Below are 21,568 nucleotides of genomic sequence, written 5' to 3' on the forward strand. Positions count from 1 at the left end.
AAAGACCAGCAGGCAAGTTTTGCAGGGAAACAAGGTCGGGCATTCTGCTTGCCGCTGCACACTTGTGCTGCTGTGAATGCAATCACACAGGCTTTGTGGGGCTGCCTCTTGCTTTAGCAGCCCAGGCCCGTACCAAGCAGTGCAATAAGCACATTCACTGCCATTGTTTGCAGGACCGGTGGCAGCTAATGCACAGTCACTTACAAACAGCGGTTTATGATGCCTTAAAAAGCTTTGAACTAGAAATGTGGCAGTAAATGCCGTGGCCCGAAACACTGCTGAACTGTGCCACTAAATGCCTCTGCACGGCTGCTCTGAAAGAGCGGCTGCGAGTTCAGCTGTACCAAGGAGCAAAGAAGCTCTTTGAGAGGCTGCGTGAGTGGTAAGATGAAATCTGCAATGGCTTGATAAGGGAACGAGTTCAGACTCGTTTTCTGTAATCCAAGTGTAAATGAGGTTTATTTACGGTTGCCCTTATGACGAGGATAAAACGTGTTACCAGCCAGCGCAGGTTTTACAGGTACAAGAGGCAGTAACTTCTGCGCACCGAGTATCAGAACCGCCTCGCTATCCGTTCAACATTGCTTTTATGATAGCCAACATTACCTGAATGGAAAAAAAAAAAAAAAAGGCAGAGGGCTGGGTAGTGCCAGTAAGTTTAATTGGAACAGTAATTGGCTCACAAAGGCAGGAAACCATGTGCCTTACGAGAATGAGAGCATTTGGTGCATGCGTGTGTGTGCCTGCCTCTTCTCGCTCCCTGCAGAGGCTCGGGGCACGTCGATGGGGAACATGTGCCCCGGGTGTCAGAAGGAAGCCCTTTTGAGCTGCAAAATCAATGGGAGGTGGGGCCTGCCCGCACTAATCGCTGCGATGTTTTATTTTAGTTTAACTCAAAAAGTACGGGAAGCCCAGGTGTGAGAGCTTCCCTTGGCCTGCAGCCTTCCCACCTGAAAGAAATCTGGAGTTTTTCCACTTCTCGGCCTCTCCTAAAGCCCGGAGGTGGATACACAGGAAACAGTTTTTCCACTTCAGATTTCTACTAAAATGTCTTGTTATTGCAACAAACCACTTGATTCAGCAGCACCACTTCACAGGCTGGTTTATAAATAGAGCCGCTTCCTCTGCCCTGAAGAGCTTACAACCTACACGAGACAGACAAAATAGAGCAAATCGGGAAAAGTAGGATGAGTAGGATATTAATGGTGAAACAGGAGAAGGTGCTGCTTGAAGGTGTAAAGTGGGCTAAGGATTAAGATCTTCGTGGAAGACAGCTCCCTTTTTTCATCCTTCACCAGACTGCCATTGACACAACCCGCTGAGTGAATGAATGTGTGAATGAATGAATGCGACAGCAACGTCTGACTTTTGAGGGATCCAAAGTGTTCATTTAAAATTTCATTAAATGGTCATTTAAAAAAATATATTACAAAATCTGTGGGATCCAGATTTTACGCGAGTGAGAGATTTGGGTTTAAAAATACACAAATGTGTATTTCACTGCAGACCCGAGGAGTGAAAATCTCCCATTCACTCGCGTATGTTCATGTGGCCACTGGTGGTCTCATCAGTTCACATTTCAGGTTTTAATTTTGATCAAAGCCCGTGCTAATTCACCAAGAACGGGGTTCATTGTGGGCCTAATCCTGTCCCATTGACCTAATTCAGTAGGAGCTCTCGCGCTGCCTTCAGGCGGCGATTCTTCTACCTCAACCAAGAGAATTCAAAATACGATTCCGGCTCTAAATAAACACTGTGGTAAAATTAGGCATATGCATCACTGTGGTTAGAAAGGCTTAAAGTACATGCTTAAATGCTTTCAGGATCAGGGCCTCCGTCTTTTTTTTGCTGCTGATGCCTGGCTCAGATCCCTTTTTACCATGCTGTTACTATCAGAAACATGACACTGGCCACCTGAGCGCATGCTCTGGGGTAAAAACCTACTTTTAATTGCTACAAAATACTGCTTTTATAGCATAGTTAAAAGATCAGAGAGACGGTTCCAAGCAGTAATTAAAGCATATTTAGCAAATAGGCAATATTGCTTGGCAGAGGCATGTTTAACACAGACAACTAGGAAAAACGAACAGCTTTTGAGCTGAAAGCTCTGCCTTATGGACAGAGACCATCTTTGTTCAGCGTCTGTAAACTGCACCGAGATGGGCCCTTGGCCTCTTGCATCTGTAGGACAGAAAAAGACTGGGAAGAAGGAGATGCTGTCCTGTGTTAGGTAGCAGGAGTGAAAATCCTGGAGTCACACCATGCGTTTGGCAGGGTGCTGTGGCCCTCTACAAAGCCTGGTTCATCAGAGGCATCTCAGGAATTTGTCCTAATAAGCTAAAAATATGTATAGCTGATGTTCTTTGCTTCACAGTAGCATCTCCTGTCAAACTATAGGAACTGGCAAAAGAACAATGAAACCTGACACAGAAATCCCAAATCTTGCCAGATTCTCCTGATGAACACTACTATGCCTGGCAATAGCAAGAGATGCAGTTTTTTTATCTGTTTTATGTCAGTAAAGAATAAATCACCAAACTGTAAACACTTTAAACCTAAATGTGTAGACAGCGGCCTACGTGGGTTCATGGTACAGGCTATTCCCATATTCCTCATTCTTTTAATTTTTATTTTTTTTTTAACACTTCATGTATCCAGATCTTCAGTGCTTCAGCTACAGACTTTTGAGCCATCATCTATAAGGCACGGGTGTTGGATTGGTCACTGAATATTGAAATTCAGTGGAGCGTGCAGAAACACCTGGCAGCTGGGAAACCTTAGAATTGCTCGTCTTTGGAGACAGGGAGGGGAAAACACAACCTCCCGACCCCTTCATACCCCTGGCCCTATTTTTAATCGAGGAATGTGGATCCCGAAGCCAGGGTGGGGATGAAATGGAGGCGTGGGGCCCGCTGCACGCAGCCTCGGGGCTGACATGGCGCTCTGCTCCCACAGCAAACCCTCAATGTTGGGGTTGAATGGCCTCAGGTTGTGCCAGGGGAGGTTCAGGTGGGAAATGAGGAGACATTTCTGCTCAGAAAGAGCAGTCAGGCACTGGGACGGGTTGCCCAGGGAGGTGGTGGCGTCACCATCCCTGAGGGTGTTCAAGGAGAGGTTGGACGTGGTGCTTGGGGACATGGCTTAGTGGTGACATTGGTGGTAGGGGATGGTTGGACCAGATGATCCTGGAAGGTTTTTCCAGCCTTAACGATTCTGTTATTGTGTGAAGGGGGATTAACAACGTGTTAAAAACCCTCCCAGGAGGGTTTCTGACCCCACACACGGGGTACCCGGGGCACCCCCACAGCGCTTCCTCCCCTCAGGGCTTCCCCAACCACCCCAAGGCCCCACGGGCGCAGGGACCCTGCAGAAGGACGGGTCATGATTGACAACCCCCTCCACCAATAGAAACCGCGGGTTGCGCGGCCGGCAGCCAATCGCTGCTCAGATCCCGGTTCCAGCGCCGTGATCCTCCCGCTTTTTCTCTGAGGGCGGAGGGGGAAGGTGCGGGCGGCCGCCATCTTGTGTGTGGCATCCCCACCCTCCCTTTCTATATATTTCCCACACCTTGATACAACTTTTTACGCAGGTTTTTGCATGAGGGGCTCATTTCGGAAGTAATCGTGGCGGAGCGAGCCGCGGAGGCTCCCTTTTTACCCCGGATTAACCCAAAGAGGTGAGAAAGCGCCGCGCTCAAGATGGCGCCGCCGCCTCACCACCATCACCACCCCCCTCCGACGACGAGGCGAACGTGGCGGCGGTTGACGTCAGGGCGCTCTGGGCATGGGCAGGTGGAGGGAGCAGCCAAAGTTTGGCCGGCGCTGACGGGAGGCGGCGGCGGGGCCGGGCTCGGGGCCGCGGCCGCTCCTCAGGGGTCCCCCGGTACCTCAGGGCCTCCCCTCGGTACCTCAGGGGTCCCCCCCCTCAGTTTTGGGGACCGCAGCCATGGCGGAGGAGCCCAGCGCGCTGCCCTGGTCCATCAACAAGGATGATTACGAGCTGCAGGAGGTCATCGGTGAGGATTTTTGGCCAAATTTTGGGGGGGCTGAGGTGAAATTTTGGGGCTGAAGGTGCCCGGGGGGAGAAGGGGGGCGATGAGGGAAGGGGGGGGGGGGCTCGCGGTTCCCTCTCAGGGTGGGGAGGCGCCCCCCGGATTTTTTTGGGGGGGATTCGCCACGATTTTGGGGTGAGGGGAAGGTAACCCCCAATTTTTTGGGGTGTGTGTGTGAAGGGGAGGTGCCCCCCAGTGTTTCTGAGGGGTTGTAGGGGGGGAGCTGCCCCCATCCCCTAATTTTTGGGGTCGTGTGTGTGAGGGGGGCTGCCCCCAGCCCCTAATTTTGAGGGGGGAGCTGCCCCCTTCCCCTATTTTTTTGGGGGAGGATGGGGGGGGGGGGTGCAACTCCTATTTCTGAGGGCTCCGTGTTGTTGTTGGGGTGCCTGGGCACCCTATTTCCTTCCTGAGGATGCCCCCTCCTGTCAGGGAGATGTGGTCTATGGGGTTTGCCCCTCATTGCAATATGGGGAGGGTTTTTTGGGGGATCTGCACCCCCTCCTGGTTCACCACAATGTGGATTTGGGGTCAGGGGGTGCCCTGCGGGCTCACCACCCCCCTTTTAGGGGCATCCCGTGCCCCCCTTCCCCGCATGTGGCTGTGAAGGGGGTGTTCCCTCCCCCCCATCTCCTGCCCACATCCTTCCTGAGGGCTTCCTTGGAAGGAAACTCCACATTTCCCCTTCCCGAGCAGCCCCGTTCATTTTGGGGGACGCCTCCTGCCCCCCCCAACCCCATGGTCCCATCGGGGGACGTGGGGTGGGATTTTCGTGCTGCCACCATCCAGCCTCGTTGTGCTGCCGCTCTGCCTTTCCATTCATTGTCCTCTCGTCTCGAGGCCCCAGCCCTTGCTCTCCATTAAATCATTTCTTTTTTTTTTCTTTTTTCCTGCTTTCTTTTCCCTTCTGGTTACCGGAGGCCCACCCCCTCCTGCCCCAACTGTTCAATTAGGGGGTTGTTTGAGGGATAAATGGCTTTAGGGCCGGGATGTGACCCGGCCGAGGTGGTGCCACAGGTGAGCGTGAGGTCGGTGCCTCTCCTGCTGCTCTCCTGGCTCCTAGGCAAGAGGTTAATTTTTAGCGTGGCTTTTCCCCCACAGGAGGGGGTTGATACACCGCCAGGCTCCCAGATCCCAGCAAAGAGGATCGGTCCCTGCATGTAGGATGCATCAAAATGGCATAAAGGGTGCTGTGGTCGCACAAAGAGGGGATTTGGGGTTCGGTGTGCGAGGCTGGGTGAGCTGAGCTGCCTCTTTGTAGCTGGGGGGCAGAGTGGGATGGGAACAGAAGGGGTAGAAATGCCCTTCTGCTCCTAGGAGCACTCACTGCAGGAGAAGCACGTCCTGCAGTCCCAAAATGCAAATCCTACAGCCCCAAAACTCACATTTTACAGCCCAAAACACACGTCCTACAGCCCCACACCGTTACGAGGAGGACATAGCACTCACAGCCCCCGCAGTCGTGCCCTGAGCTTGGGCAGCAGCGGGGCCAGGAGCGTTTTGTCCCTTCCTCTGTCCCGTGGGGTGACTTTTGGGATGTCATCCCCTCGTTGAAGGCTCGTGCCGCCCCGCTGGGGCGCGCCGTGCGGATTGCAGACATCTGGTTTCTCTTTTTAACTCCGCCATCCCCGCCTCTCCCCCCCCCCCCCTCCTTTCACTCACTTCAAACATCGCCGTGCCTGCCAGCGGCCTGGATGGAGATGTGACGCCAGCTTCCCAGCACGGCTGCGATTTGTGGGACAAAATGTCACCGAGCTGGGCTGCTCCGCGGCCCCTGGAAGCCTCGGGGGGAGGTTTCTGAGCTCCCTTCACTCCTGCAGAGCCGTAAAAGTATTTCGGCAGGGAACAAAGGGAGGACCCGGCGTGGGAAGGGCCGAACCTCGCGCCGGTGCTTTTAAAGGATTTCACTTGTTTCCTGGTGAACAATGTCTCCTGAAGCTGAGAGCACAGCGTTCGGGGGGTTACCAGCTCAGGCTTTTTCCCACATCAGGGAAAAAAAAAAAAAAAGCAATCCACGTGCAGTTAAATTCCTTAATTTGGGTTCGTTCTGCCTGAAAACGGCGCCGTGGGGCTGTCCTGTAGCGCGGAGGGCCCCGCGCTGTGCGGTGCGGGAATAAAGGAGCACGTTTCCTAGCTGCAGAGGGAACTCCTGCAAACCTGCCCTCCTCATTCGGGCTGATACCAAGAAAAAAAATCACCTTATTGCTCAGCAGCAGAGGTGACTCACGCCGTTACAGAGGTACGGATTAATGGCCGTGGTTGTTCTGCCCCCTTGGTGGTGGGGAGCAGCTGCCGAGCGGCCTCCCGAGGCTTCAATCCCTCCCGGTGCCCAGGATCAGAGCCGGCCTTCGGCTTCCAAAAAGGCTGCAACAGAGCTGGAAGCAGGAGATAAAGGAGCAGGGGGGAATCTCCCTTGCTCCGTTCCTGCTCCCTTTCTCCCCTGACAGATTCCTGCGCAGGCTGGGCGAGCAGATGTGGTGGGAGCTGCTTCTCCCCGCAGAAATCCAGCTGAAATTGAAAAATTTGAAGCAAAGACTCGCTAAATAATTAGTTTGTTTTTTTTTTTAATGGCTGTAGTTGGCTTTTGTCTGTGAGCTCAATTTAAGGTTTAGTTTTCCAGCCGGGGTTTCCCCAAGCAGTACAGGTGAGCACACACGTGGGAGCAGCTTTCTTTTACAGGTACGTAGAGCTAAAATTTGGGGGAGCGGAGATTTTACCAACCTACCCGTGGTCGCCTGGTGCTCGGGAGCTGCCTCCCGCACTGACGCCCCCTACGCCTGCTTTACACCCATTCAAGAAAACGCGGAGCTGTCTGTAAAACACAACTGCCTGCAAGCTAAACCGAGCTCTCAGGCTTCGGTCTGCGTGCCATCTGTTTTGGTTTAGCGTTTCCTCGTGGCTTCCCACTCCTCCTCCCCGAGCCCGGCCAGACAAATGGGTTCCTGCGGCACGTTCAGGGGGGTGAAGTCACCGAGATGCCGGCTCCGCGTGCTCGCCGTCAACTTCTTCCACTTAAAGCTGGTGGAGAAGCCTTTTTTTTCGTTCTGTATGAAGTTAAAGCTGACGTAAAATCAATTCTGGACATCCCCCCCCCGCCTTCCCTTCCCCTCCTTGGCACCTCTCCTTCCTCCGAGACCTTTGATACCGGCCGAGCTGCGGCACTCCCCTGGGAAGCGAAAGCAGGGGGTGTGTGCGCCCTGTGTGCTGCCTCTGCTGCGTGCTCAGCGGGGATAAAACACCCGATGAAGCAGGTGGAGGCCACAAAAAAAGACCAAAAATGACAAATGCGGGTGCAGGAGGCTGCCTGCAAGGAGCATGTGGTATTAGGGAAGCAGCGTGGCAGCCTTCCTGCTGCTCTCAGCTCTTCTGGGGCATTAAGGGGGAAAAAAACCCATACAGGGTGTTCCACGGGGCAGCAATTCGCACTTCCCCGGGGCTGCTTTCCGTGTGGCAGCTGCTTCCAGCGCCGATTCAAACATTCAGCGCCCAAAAAGCATTTAAACAGCTTCGCTTTAACCCAAAAATCTCGCTGAGAGCTGGCAAACCAGGCCCGCCAAGCTGGTGGCTGGAGAGAAAATCTTTTCTCCTGACAGGCAGCGGTGCTGGGTGCTAATTGAGTTAGCAAATTACCTAAAAAACTGCATTTTGGGGCAAATCATCTTGGAAGATTTCCCTTCACGTGGATGATACCCATCGGAAATCTCCGCAGCAGCGAATTCAGCCACGGACATGCTAATGGGGCGTTCGTCGGAGAGCTTTGCTGCTGAGCCCTGGAACCCAGTGTTACAAAATCCCCAAAATATTGGGATCCTGCGCCTTCCAGATGAGTCTTGCCTGTCGTCCTGCTGAGATGTGATGATGGAGCCTGGCTTCCCGGGACTTCACCTGGAGGAGCACAGAGGGGATGTTTCTGGTGAACAGAGCTCCCAGCGTCTTGCCTGGAGGCAGGGGGAGGCCTGGAGGCACGGCTCAGACCCACTGTGGGGTCTTTATGGGGTCACACTTCAGTGGGAGACACGCGGCACTCTGGTGGATGAAGTCAAACACCGCTAATGGGGTTCTTGGGTCAGCCAACCCAGGCTTCGTATCCCTCGTTCCTACCCAGGTAATGCAGGCAGGTGGGGATCTGCGGTGATCCGAAGCATAAAACGAAAGGATCCCGTATTTTTTCCCCCTGTACACAATAGCTACGACATCCACCAACGTTTTTTTGGAGCCATTTCTTGCACCACTCCCCAAGGTTCTCGAGGATCATTGTTTCCTGATGTGAGTCACCGCACGCAGACTTTTGCTGAACAGATTTTTTTTTTTTTTTTTTTTTGTGTGCAAGCAAGAGAAATTCCACACTGCAAAAAATTCCCACTTGGTTATGCATCGACCTCTACCAAACCAGGATCTAACTCGCCTTGCTAGGGTTTTTTTAGACCCCTTCAGGTCTGTAGGGGATGGCTGTCTTCAGCAAGCCCTAAAAGCCTCACAAATCCCATCCGCGAGTGAAATCAGAGGAAAGCCAGAGCGCTGATTCACTTTCTCACCAAATTAGCTGGAGCTGCCCTCCGTACGTCCATTAAAGTTTTATCCTGCGTGCTCGTGGAGCAGCACGAGGAGCACCTCACGGCTTGGCCAAATCAGAACGCCTTTCTGCTGGGTACAGAGAAGCTCCTGGGAAGATTTTTGTTCCTTGCCACCTTCAATTTTCATCCGTTTTCTGTCAAGAGCTGCTGTGTTTTTTTTTAAGAGGAGGGGGAACTGAACGCTGCGGGTGGAACTTGGCCCTTGGGAACCCCAGCGAGGGGTCTGCTGGGGAGATGGGAGCGTGGAGAGCTGGGGTGGCCTCTGCCCACGTGGGAAACTTTGGGTTACCTTTTGTCCCAGGTCAGGTTTAAGGCTCGTGCTTGTTTTTGGTCTTTGGTGGATTGTAAATCCATTTTTGTGGGATCCGGGGTTAATTCCAGCTCTCTGAGTTCTGAAAAGGGTGCGGAGAGCAGCAGAAAAGGGGAGTTTGAAGAGGGAGAGCACCTGCAGAATATTCTTTGTAAAGAAAACCAGCTGGGACCCGCTGAGGTGAGCGGGGCAGGTAGCAGCGCTCCTCATTTCGGGTGTCTCCAGCTCCAGGCAGGCAGCAGGACGTTGGGCTCTCCTGCTGGCTGAAACCTCGTGAAGTCAAGATGAGAAGCTTCATCTTGGGGTGAACACCTTGCCTGCGAAATGAAATCTGTCTCCTGCTGCTTCCTGGAGTTGCTGGGCTGGGGAAAGGGGCCCGAGGTGGTTCCCCAAATGGCCCGGGCTCCTCGTGGTGCCTGGCTTTTTTTTTTTTTGTGTGTGCTCAGCGGTGGAATCGAGGAGCAGAGGGGCTCGGTGAGGGGTTTGCAGGCAGCAACTTTGCACCCTGTTCTGATATTTGGGCTGTTTTTTGTGTTACAGGCAGGTTTGGGGAACCTGCTTCTCGTTTTGTGGAGTTCTTTGGGCAGGATTAGTGCTGGGGGGTGAGCTGCCTGCTGCAGGTACCCATGGGGAGATTTCCCGAGCTTTGGGAAAACGTGGAGTTGTGTTTTAGAGAGAAATCCTTCGTAGGTGAGCGCTGTTAGGTAGATCTCTCTGTATCTCACTCTATATAACATGCTGGGATACACATATAAATATATATAATCCCTGGGGCTTGCTGGTTTTCCTCCACCCCCCAATACAAACCCTAAAATTGGCTCCCTCACAACGCTTGTGTTAAATCCGCAGTTGTCTGTTCATTTTCCTTAAGCTTCTGTGCTGTGATAGGTGATTTAGAGATGATTTATTTCTTCCTTTCTCTGGATGAACCGTTTCTTTCCCCCTGTTTGACCTCTTTCCCCTGCTGCAGGAGGGCTCACCGGGTCCCCGCGGGGCTGTGGGAGAGGAGCTCCCTTTGCTCCGGGGCTTTTGTAGGGTTTTTTTTTCGGTTATCTCTTAGCCGTGGATTGCTGCCTTAGGGCCCTGCGGGCTTTCCAAGCAGGCACAGAGCAAAACCAGCTGAATTTCCCCTTCAGAAGGGTTAGATCATCCCTTCTGCAGCGGGGAGGTGGCTTCAGAGCTTGGCGTGAGGAAACATCCAGGGATGTGGCTGCAGCTCCTGGGCTGGCATTAGCAGCTGTGAATACCCCTAAATCACCCGAGGCTTTGGGTCTGAGCAGTCCTAAAGGAGAATTTGGGCTCGAGCACAGGCCCTGAGATGTCTGGCCCGGGGAAACGGGGCTTCAGCGGCGATCCTCGGGAGGTTTGGGTTGTTTTCGTTCCGGCAGAAGTTGGGGTTAGTTCCCAAAGCACCCTTACATCCCAGAAACATGAGAAGGGCTGGGAAGGGCACGCCTTCCTCCCTCGCAGCGCTTCCTAAAGCAGGTCGTGACCCTCTCCGGGAAGAATTTGGCAGCTGCTACCCCAGGGCTTGGGACCGGAGCCGAGAGCCTATGGGGACAGAAGCGGGGGGCATTAAACAAACCCTAAAACCCCTCGGGGTCTCTTCCCTTTTTCTCCTTCTCCTTTCCCCTGACCTAGTGCCTTTCAGGCAGCATCTGCAGGGTGAGTTGCTTTGCCTGAGCTGTGCCACCCTATAACACTGCTGGGTGGATAAAGAAACCCTACAAAGGCAGGTGGGGAACCGCTTCTCCTCCCTCCTTCCCCCACGTGCTTGTTACCTGCCCCCAAAACTCGCAGAAACTTCCTTGCCAGGCATTTTCCTCCTCCCCTCCGTCAGCATCCTCTGCATCCCTGCTTGTTCCCATCCACACAACCTTGTTGCAGCTTCGCTTCTTCCCCCCTCTGACTTCCTAAACAAATTTTAGGGCCGCAAACCCTTCGGTGGCCCCGTGGCTGTTTCTGTGCCCTTTGGGGTTTCCACGCTTCCCCCTCTTTGTGTGCGGCTCCCGAAGAGCAGCTTGCTGGTGGCACGTCCTGCTGCAGCCTGGCTTAATCCTCGCCTGGGAGGCTTTGGAGATCTCATTGTTTCTCTCTAATTAAGCGCCGGAGAGGAGCTGAAAGAAATGAGGAACGAGCTGGAGGAGGGGGGAGGAGCGGGGAGAGCAGGTGGCGATCAGATCGGGGGGAGCCTCGAGCTGGGAATCCTCCCCGCCCTGTGCCCAGGAGGGTTTCCTGTGGGATTTGGGTACCAAAGTCGGAGCTTCTGTCGTTTCTTTTGGACGGAGCAGTTTTTCTTGATGCTTTAGGGCTGGATTTCAGGTTCTTTCCCCTGCCTGGCGCTTGGGTTTGATGGGTTTTGGTGTGACTTTTGTGCAGAAGTGACCGAGAGCTGCTGCAGGCAGCTTCAGTGCCCTTTGTTTGGGGCTTGCCAGCTTTTGCCCCCGGTTTATCTGCACGTAGGAAAAGGATTCTTTGCAAAAACGCTGTGCTTGGCTCGTCTTGCAGGATCAGGAGGTTTTATAGTGCTGAGAAGCTCCCAAATGGGGTGGTTTGTGCCAAAATGCTGAATAGCTCTTCTCATCTCCCTCATCGACCCAAACGGGTCTGAGAGTTATGCCTGGGATAGAAATGATGCGAACGCTGCAGCTGTTTCTGGAGGCTCATAAAGGCAGGTCCAAAAGCAGTTGGGTGCTCTCTGATCCTGAAGGACGGGATCTTGCCCAGAGGTTTGATTTCGGAGCTTCTTCGCCTGCTTCACATCCCGAGAAGCGAGGCGTTGTGCTGCCACGGGAGAGCAGGAGCCCAACTGAATGAAGCTCGCCTCGTGCCCCTGCATACAATGAGGGGAGACCAGGAGAGCAATTAGGGCACGAAACTATGCCAAAAATCTCATTAAGCGCTGGGAGCCGAGGCTGTGCCTTGTTCCGACACTGGGGGCGAACACATCAGGCTAAAAGTCCGTGTGACCTCGGCGGCCTTTTTCAAAGCCCGCTGGAAGAATCAGCCCTTTGTTAGGAGCGAGCTGCCGGCTTGTTTTATGGCTGTGCTGAGCCCTCGGGAAGGTCCACGGGGTGGGTTGTGCGAGCCCAGCTCCTTGCCACAGCTCCTTGAGCTGCATGGACCCGAAGGGGGCAGTTTTTAGGGGTGGGATTTGCTTGGTTTTTACCTTGCTGCTGCCTTTAGCGACTGGCACTTGTAGTTTTTGTTGTCTGCCTTCCCTTCCTTTCCAAAGAAGTCCTATAAGGTGATGTTAACCCTTTCTCTCTCTTTTTTTTTTTCCCTACAGGGAGTGGAGCGACCGCAGTGGTGCAGGCAGCCTTCTGTGCTCCGAAGAAGGAGAAGGTTGCGATTAAACGGATCAATCTGGAGAAGTGTCAGACCAGCATGGACGAGCTCCTGGTATGTAGCCGTGATGGCCCCGCGGGTTTTATTTCAGTCAGCTCTGCTCGCCCAGCACCTTTTCGCATCCTTCCTCGCGGTGCTGGGAGAGAACCCGGCTGCTTGCACCAGAGGCAGTTCAGCCGCTGGCTGTGGGACACAGCGCTGAAGAAAACGTTAAAAAGATCAATTGTTGGAGAACTTCAGGGTATTGTTTGGAGCCGAGCGCTCTGTGTGATCCCTTTGTTTTGAGCGGAGTTAACGTGCAAGGGTTAAGCTCAGCTGCCTGTATGAGAGCTCTGTGGTTTGAGGGGGATCAAAAGCTGTGTGCCTGGAGAAGCTTCAGAATTTAGGGGAGTGCTTTTGCTTTCTCCCCCGTTCCTTCAGTTCTTTGCGTTTTTATCCTTCACCTGTACAGAGAGAGGCTGAATAAACGAGCTCTTGCTCTTAATCTGGGTATGGGAGCGATGCCAGCTAAGGGATCGCTCTGCTGTGCTGCAGGCTGCGTGGAAACCCTCCCTCATCCCGAGCTGGGGACAGGAGGTGGGCTCCTCTGGAGCTGCAGCTCTGTGATTTCCCTCTGATGTGTGCCTCTGAAGATTTTTCTCAATGGGAAACAGCTTCGGGCAGGTAGCCATGGAAACCAAAATTCGCTTTTTGTTATCTGGCTCGGATGTTGATGGGATTTGTTTGCTGCTTTGCTGCGTGTGGGAGCAGCAGCTGCCGCGTTCACCCTGAACGTGGAAGGCCCCTGGGTTGAAGCCAGGCACGGGGGCATTCCCCTGAACGTGAGGTGTCCCCCCCAGAGCTGAGAGAGGCGTCTGGAATAAAAACTTCCCAACGTAAATACTGAGGGCAGGGTCTGAGGAGAGGCAGGGAGCGGTCTTGTGTCACCTCTCCTTTTAAAGCAGCTCGCTAGGATCTTTTTTTTAACCCTTTCCATCTTTCTGCCTGCATCCTGGCAGTTCCTGTCGCGTTAACCCAGGCGCAATGAGAAAGTAGAACAGAGAGAGGCAGCTCTGCTCAGCTCTAATCCTCAGCGAGTCACTTAAACCATGGCTCCAGTTCCCATCTAGTGACTAACGCTGTTTTTATCGCTGTAGATATCAGCAAATACTCCTGCAGAGAGGAAAGGCTCCCTTCCAGCTGTCACCTTTTAGTGTGCCTGTGAAGAGCCGTGTGTAGGACTCTTCAAATGTCCTGCGGTCACATCCTCTTGCTGCTCTCGCTAGAGTTCGGGCTCCCTTCCCTTTTCCCAGTCGGTCTTTCTGTCCCAGTGCCATCCCTTGGTGCTCTTCAAGTCTTTTCTGTGGCTCGTCCTTGCTGCTGTGCCTTGGTGGTAAACCCAACTGTGTCGTCGGGAGATTTAATTGAGATTATCGGCCTTTGAGTCATTGCCAGTTCCAACTAAAAGGGGTTAGGTTCAGAAAGTGATGCTACGAAGACTCACCATGGCATTTTAGATAACTAATTGCCTGTTTTCAGTCTCTAGCTGTCCCCTTCCTCACCAGGATTTTTCCTGTTAGGGGCAGGACTGCACTGAATGGTTCTCACCAGGTCTGAGTTCCCAATTTTGGGACCAGAGAGCGTGGCTCCTTCTGCAGGCTTCTTTGTAGGCCTCTTGTAAAGGTGGACGTTTACAGCTCCACATCGTGCTTGTTAGTGCCTGGGGTGAGGGCAGGGTTTTGAGCTCTTCCTCTACCTGCTGTCAGTAAATCACAGAATCACAGAATTTCTAGGTTGGAAGAGACCTCAAGATCATCCAGTCCAACCTCTGACCTAACACTAACAGTCCCCACTAAACCATATCCCTAAGCTCTACATCTAAATGTCTGTTAAAGACTTCCAGGGATGGTGACTCCACCACTTCCCTGGGCAGCCTGATCTAAGAGACACAGTAAGTGCTCACTGCTCGCTATTTCAGAGGAAAGTACAAGAATCAAGCTCTGAGCATTTGGGGAAAATCTCTCCCCAAACAAGTTCCCGTTCAGACATGCAACAGTTGAGCTCTGATTTATCCAGATTGAAGCTGATCTCGTAATGTTTTTTGAAAACATCTTAAAAAGGCAGTTATAGAGACTTAAATCGTGGAGGGCTGGGGAGAAGGGTGTTGTGGAGCTGCAGGAGCTTCCTGGGGTCAGCAAGGCAGGGGTGTTTTGTGGAAAAAATGCTTTCCCTTGGCTTGTTCTGAGTTTTTCAGTGTGTTGGACGGCGTTTCTTAGTGCAAGAGCCAAAAGGATGGAAACTCATCTCCCTCCTATGTGTTACCTTCTCAATTTTTTTAATCTTGCCTCTGCATTCGCTGCTTCTTTAGGGTACTCTGAAGGCTTTCAGTCTCGTCATCTCCCTTCGTGGCAGTTTCCCAGATCAGGTTAATTACCTTTTTTTGAGCAAGCACTTGTTGTTGCAAGATTTTGTCTCCAAACCCCCTAAATGTGAGTGAGTCCTTGCAGAGAACGGTGTTTTTGAGAGGTGAGTGCAAAGAGAAATAGCTGGGTCTATACTGGAGCATATTATGCTCTCCACGTGCTTTCTCCTCTCCCCTAACCCTGCTAAAAGCACGAATTCGGGCTTTCATTAGATCCATTATCCTTCTGGTGCTCTGGGGATGGCTGAGCACGCCAGCCAGCTTACGGGAAACTTCGCTCTGTCCCCCAGGCACTAAATCAATGCTCTTGTGTTACAGCACTGCCCGGCCATCAACCCGTGGCACAGAAAAGGGAAAATTGCACTTAAAATGCTTATTTTTTTCCCCCTAGAGTGCTTCAGAAGCAGCGTGGGTTGGGGTAACCTTTGCAAACCCTGCACGATGTCTCGGTTACTGCCGCGGGTTCATCTCGGGGTGCCGAGGGGACTCCAGCAGGAGGAAATGTCCTCTTGAATTTCGGGGGATTGACCCGGGGAGCTCGCTGCCAGCAATCCGGAGATCAAACATGGCGTGAGATTAAAGAAATCAACCTCCTAGTCGAGGAGGTTAAATGAGATGGGATTTAAAGCAGGATTAGGAACTCCCCTGGTTTAAGGCCTGAGCCAACTGTTAACTGCCCGGGCTTCGGCAGGAGTCTCCCCTCTGGGCAGACGATTCTGTAAGTGCTGGTTACGGGGTTTTACACCTTCTTTTGAAGACTCGGCCGGGATATCGAAGTGGCTTTGATCTGCCAGCAGCTCCTACAAGTGGATTAAGCCGACCATAAGGTCGGTGGGAACAAAGGAGCGGGCTGCTGGAGCAGGACAGATGTTTCACCCGTGGCATCTGACAGGAATTGCCATCACAAAAGGGGAAAAACAAGTCCCCAGGTGTCAGTGCCAGGGAGTCCCCCGTGGAACACAGCCTCTGCGTGGTGATTTGAGGCGCCGTGTTGCACGTTTCACACAGGGGTCGTTTGTTCCCGTCACCTGAGGTTAATTCCTTTATGAAGACGTCTTGCCCCTTTCAGGATTGTTGTGTACCTGCAACGTTTCCCACTGGTGTCCCTTTTTAGTCCCAATCTCCATGTCCTGAGGTGTGGAGGTGAACTGGGCATGGAAGCTGGGTTGGAATCTCTCATTTTGAGCTCTGTCCTTTTTCCTCATCACCTTCAAATAATTGCTCTTAAGGTGGTTGTAGCAGAAGAATTCAGCTTTTTTACCCTAATATTTAAAACCAGAAATAAATCAATATTCTTGAACTTACACTCTTTGAACTAAACCCTTGGAGTTTTGCTTAAAGCAAGTGTTTGCCACCCACAGCTCGAGCACCGCTTGGTGTTTTCGAGGAGATTGCATCTGCCCTGCTTTGATTTTTCCCTCCCAACCCCATCTTTTTTTTTTGGGTTGTGGTTGCCTTCAGCCAGGATAACCAAACCAGCAGCTTCCTGGGAAGTTGCAGGTACCCACGTGCGAGCAGGCAGCATCCGTGCTGCGTCAACGTGTAGGAAGCACAACTAAATAAAGCCAGATTTTCACCCCTGCGTTTGAATTGTACAGATAAGGAAGGATTTAATAACGGGGGAGCACTGGACGCTGTGTGCTGGGCTGGAGTTACTGATCAGAGCCGTGCAAGGAATGGTTCAACCCCGCCACTGCTACCCGGCCCCGAGCTGGCGGTGTTTTGGCACAGAGCTGCGAAAAGGGAAAATAAATACCAGCAACCACAGCAACCCCCCTTTGTGCGCTGCAGCACGTGACAAACACAAGCTTTTTTTTTTTTTTTTCTTCCAACTGTTGTTTCCAGCCCGGGGAGCAGCGTTTGGTAACGTGCAGGAGAGGAAATTCTTGGAGAACAATAAAATAGGAATAAAGTGACACAGGATCCCTGCGAAGAGCTGCCCCGATGGCAGAGACCCGAGCCAGATCGAGGCTGTTAAAGAAGCTCGGGCCAGACCTTGCCTCGCTGGCTCCTGGATTCCGACGGGATATGCTAACAGATAGAAAACAGGGAATGTTTGCGTATGGCTTTTTGTACGATTCGCTTGATCTCCCAGGGAGTCAGCTCAAAATATTTTGAGGTCTAACTGAGGAAAGATTAAAACCAGCTCCTCTGGAGCCTTGCTGAGAATGGTGGCTTTGGGGAAGGGCTGCCTGATGGGAAGACTTCACAAAGCCGCATCCCACTTGCTTCTTTCCACCTCTTTTTTTTTTTTTATTATTCTGGTGCCATTTGTGCACTTTTTATTTATCTTTTAATTGTCAGAGAGAGGTTGGGCACCTGGATTTACTTGCGTGTTTCTTAAAAAAAGCTTTGCAATTAATTGGAAACCTTACATCAAGAGCTAATTCCAGGTGGAAGGACAAAAGCTGGGGCAGGTTCGTGGATCCCTTAACCAAGGGCTCAGCCCAGTTCTCAGAGCTAAACCCCAAATGATCTCAGGTTAAACGAGTGAATTTAAATGAGCTGCCTTTGGGAGAGGCTGCGTAAAGGGGAGGTCGTGCAGTGGACGTAGTGCTTGTCCACCTCCCCGCTTCTCCTCCGTCCCCTGGCAGAAACTGGAAGCTAGGTTTCATTTCAGGCTGTATTTAGTTTCACAGAGTGGTTTTCAGTCAACGGTGTGAGATCAGTGACCTGCAACTCCACAGCTCTTCAAACATCCCTTCTTGTGTAGAAGAATCAGCTTATTGGGGCGTCCTGGAAAGCTGGAGGTGCTCCTGGAGGAGCTGGAAGAGGAACCAATTCCTCATTTGCTCCTTGAAAAGCAGCGGTAAATTGGAGAAGGTCTCCATGAACGTGTTTGTGGGGCTGCCTTAACCCCACAGACCCATGGCTTGGGTTGGAGAGGACCTTAAAGATCATCCAGCTCCAGCGAGAGCAGGTCGAGAGGAACACGAGGCATGGGCAGAGCTTCCCCTGGAGCTTTGGTGGCAGGGAGCTTTGTGCCTAGGGAGGAAAGGATCAGGGCAGGGCTGTGGGGGGACCTTTTTCTCCTTTTTCCCCTTGTGGGGTGCAGGGTGCCAGTCCCAAGGGATGGCTTTTGATGGGGGAAACCAAGAAACTGGGAGGCTTTCTGTCCACGGTGGTAATTTGTACTTAAATAATGAAAACTCAGCCTCTGCTCTGGGATATTGTTCCCCTGTACCTTGGAAAACCTCAACCCTTACCCCATAACAAAATCTATGAATAAGCACGGTCAAAACTCGAGCAATTTCATATCCGAGAGCACTTCATGTTGCACTCCATCAACAGTAGCCAAGCACTTTGTGATCTCAGGCTGTTTTCCTCTTCTTCCCCTACACCAGAAGCTGGACCTGTCCTTTGTGCCCTCGGAGCTGAGCCGTCTGCTTTCATGCTGGGGAGAGACATTAGGGATGAGAGACTCTTTTTTTTCCTTCCCAGAGGCCAGTATTTCCCTTTCTATAGGATAGCCTTCGGCTGGTGACACCTGGTGTGTAGTGGCTCACTGAGAGGAGGTGGCGGCGTGAACCTCGTAGGTAAAATTTTCAGAAGTCTGCTGCAGCTGGAAGCAGGTGCTTGGTGAGAGAGCATTTTATTGCCTTTGCCAAGGGGATTTCTGTCACTTCTTGCCTTCTGCTAGCCAGACAGAGACAGGTAGAGCATCCTAAAATATCTTTGAGCCCTAGCATGGTGCAGGCTGAGTGCTAGGAGTATTCCTGGATTTTTCTGTGGTTAGTTCCCACGTAGCCTTTTCCTTCTCACCCTCTTCAAACACCGTGTCTCGAGGGAGCTATTTTCTGTGCCCACGGAATGAAACCCCTCACGTCCAGCTGCTAATGCTCTGTTTTTCTCCGCAGAAAGAAATTCAAGCGATGAGTCAGTGCCATCACCCCAACATCGTATCTTACTACACCTCCTTCGTGGTGAAGGACGAGCTTTGGCTGGTGATGAAGTTGCTCAGTGGAGGTGAGTGATCCCATTTACAGACCCAATAAAACAACGTCACAACTTGGCTGGAGCGCTCTCGTCTCCCTCCCAGGCTTCCCTCCTCCTTGGGAGTTAACACGCTTGAATGATAATGCTCAACTTCAACCCATTTGGCTCAGAAACAGCTTTTCATTTTATGTACACCGGTAGTAATGCCTAACTGCATGACTGCTAGTTTGTTTTAGCACCTGCTTTGCATATTTGATGGTGTTTTGTATGTGTTTGCTGAGTGACTCAGTTGAGTATTTGGGAGGATGTGACTTCAGACAGTGACAGGAGAAACTCAGGTACAGATGCAGCAGTTGAAACCATCCCAAACTTAAAAAGAAATGCAAAAAATTAAAAATCTGACCTGTGTCTTCTCATCTGATGGATCTGAAGTGGTGTTTCTTGGATCACATTTACAAAAGCTTCTTCATTTTGCTCCAAAAGCCTAGGATAAAGTTTTGGACTAGAGAAGTATGTGACTGAGCCCACCAGTTCCCACGTTTCCAGTGGGGACTGTGATGTTTGCAACTCCCCTTGCAGGGCTGAGGGCCTGACTTTTTCTCACCTGGAGCTCAGAGGCAACCATTCAGTCTATTGATTTAACTTATTTACACATTGGCTGCCCTTGTGAGGAATTCAAATCACCCAGATTGCCAGCAGAACTGCCCCTGTGATGCCAGTGTGTTACAAAGGGAGGAGAAGATCAGGGTAGGAGCAGCTTGATTTGTGTTGTCTCATTCCTCAGAGCTGGGTTACCTGCCACTAGTTCTGGGTGACAAAATAACTGCGAGTGCTTGGGGCAGTTTCAAACTGCCAGAGCCAGGGAAACATTCCCCTTCCCGGATTTATTCACTCGGCTGCTGTAGAAACAGCTTTTTTTGAGAGAAAGAAAAGAAGTTTTTACATTTTCTCTATCATTAATGCCTAATTTGATCTCATAGTATTTTCCAGACTTCACGTTTAAGTTGCCGTAGAGAAAAGAAAGAGATTCGGGTTCTGGATGACAACTGAGGACTGTTGCTAAACCTTAGGCCTGTCTTGAGAAGGCTTGATTTTCCTGGCACCGTAGTGAAAAGGCACTGAAAGCTGAAAAAATCGTTTTCTTGCCTTTTTTAAAAAACCTTCTTGGCTTCTCTGCTCTTGGCTTAATATCGTAGGCTGTAAAATGCCAGATGCTGATGTGGAAAAATCTGGCTCAACCTGTTGGCTTCTTCCACGAGAGCTCGCTAATGACCAGAAAACAGGCAGCTTTCAGGATCTTCTTTAGAAAACTCCCCAGTTCTCCTGGGGGCAGTCGGATTTCATGCTAGCTTGAGCCTTTTTTAAAGGCTTTATAATGACCCATGTGCTCGTGTGTCATGAAGCAATACCTCCTCTTTCCTTGGAGGGACCCTTAACGGGTGGGTCGTTAAGGATAGGATCGCTGGTTGTGTGCAGGAACGAATCCCTTGCCAATTCAGTGCTAATAATTTTGGGATAAGAAGTGTCTACGGGGGAAAGCTTTCCCAACACGAAAAGTTTCCCAACATTTTAGGGGTGCAGGACAGACGGCAGCAACGTTCTTGACCTTTTTCAGGAGGATTCACGGCCTCCTTGAAGAAAACGTGCAACGTTTTCGTAGTGGTTTTCTGTTGAAAACAAGTCGGGGTTAGGCTCATCCTTGATCCTCCAAATGTTGCTTCTGCTTGCCCTCACTTTTCTGTCTTTTTTTTTTTTTTTGGGGTGTAGCTGGAAAAAAAACAAAACAGACTCTGTGGTGCCTTGATAATGAAAAGATGGCCCAGAAAGGTAAAGGGCAGACTGGCAAATTGCTGGGGAATAACCAGAGCTTCAGCACCAACCTCTTGGTGGTGCGAAATGGCTGTCAGGGCGAGTCACCTTGAACAGGCTTCTGCATTATACAGCGGGGGTTTGACCCCTGTGCACATTTGGCCCTAAACGCGGTACTGCTGTAAAGCAGCCCTACCAAATCTCACCTTTTGTTTCTCACGTTGAAGGCCAGGGTTGTACAATAAAAGACGGGCTGATTTCTCACTTAAAATAAAACATTTGGGGGCTGGGGGAACGGCTGAAGTAGACTTTTGAGGGTGACCTGTTAGGATTTATGCAGGAAATACCTCGAGAGAGGTTTCCCAGCCTCTTCCAGCTTCTACTCTTTGCGTGGCTGTACTTCAGAAATTGCATTTTAGATGCCCTAGACAAGTTTTATGGGATAGCCCTTAAGACGGGGCAAGAAACTTTTTTATTTGGAGCCTTCTGACTGAAGAGCTTTTCCCATTCACTTTTAATGAGACTCTTTCCTGTTGTTTTTGGGCCGGGTGATTTATGTCACGAGAGATGCTTTCAGAACTGCTTCTCATTCCTTTCGGCTTACTGCTTATCAGTAATACACGGGCCGAGTTTCGTGGTCAGCTGTCAGCCAGTGGGAAAAATAATGAGCTGAATTTCTCAACAGGAAAAAACTTGGGCTATTTTTTATGAACCCAAAAGGGGAAGGAAAAACAAAAAGGTGGAGCCTAACTCTTTTATTCCATCGAACTATTCATAGGGCCTGGGCTGAGATTTGTGCATCCCAGTGAGCACGTAATCAAATCTGTTTGATTGTGGTTTCCTACTTGGGATTTTTTTTTCTGGGTAAAAGTTCAGGATCTTACTGCTTCTCTTCCATCAGTGTCAATCGATGCTGGCGTGCGTTTTCAGGCTGCAAATAGTTTTGCTTACATGGATGTTATTGCTTTGATAAACAGTCCTGGATGCAAGCCTCTTTTTGTTGTTCTGAGGGCAGTTTAATTTATTTTCTGGGTACAGTCAGCTTGTTGAAAGCTTAACCTAGCCGTACAGGCAAATATTTCAGAAACATCTCCGAGGGGAGGTATCCCACGAAGCCAGAGAGCAGTTGTCCCAGAAGCTGA

At 51.2% G+C, this 21,568-nt stretch overlaps 1 protein-coding gene across 1 annotated transcript in view; it reads left to right on the plus strand.

The window, feature by feature from the left end:
• Nucleotides 1–3,802: 3,802 nt before the first annotated feature.
• Nucleotides 3,803–21,568, plus strand: part of OXSR1 (oxidative stress responsive kinase 1) — a 66,020-nt gene continuing 48,254 nt past the window's right edge. The window contains exons 1-3 of the mRNA XM_082752835.1: nt 3,803–4,015; nt 12,222–12,334; nt 18,539–18,647. Of these exons, the coding sequence (XP_082608961.1) occupies nt 3,946–4,015; nt 12,222–12,334; nt 18,539–18,647 (292 nt within the window). The 5' untranslated portion in view covers nt 3,803–3,945. The remainder of the gene's footprint in view (nt 4,016–12,221; nt 12,335–18,538; nt 18,648–21,568) is intronic.

The sequence above is a fragment of the Aythya marila genome (assembly GCF_965140915.1).
Source record: "Aythya marila genome assembly, chromosome: 2".
NCBI classification, from domain to species: Eukaryota; Metazoa; Chordata; class Aves; order Anseriformes; family Anatidae; genus Aythya; species Aythya marila.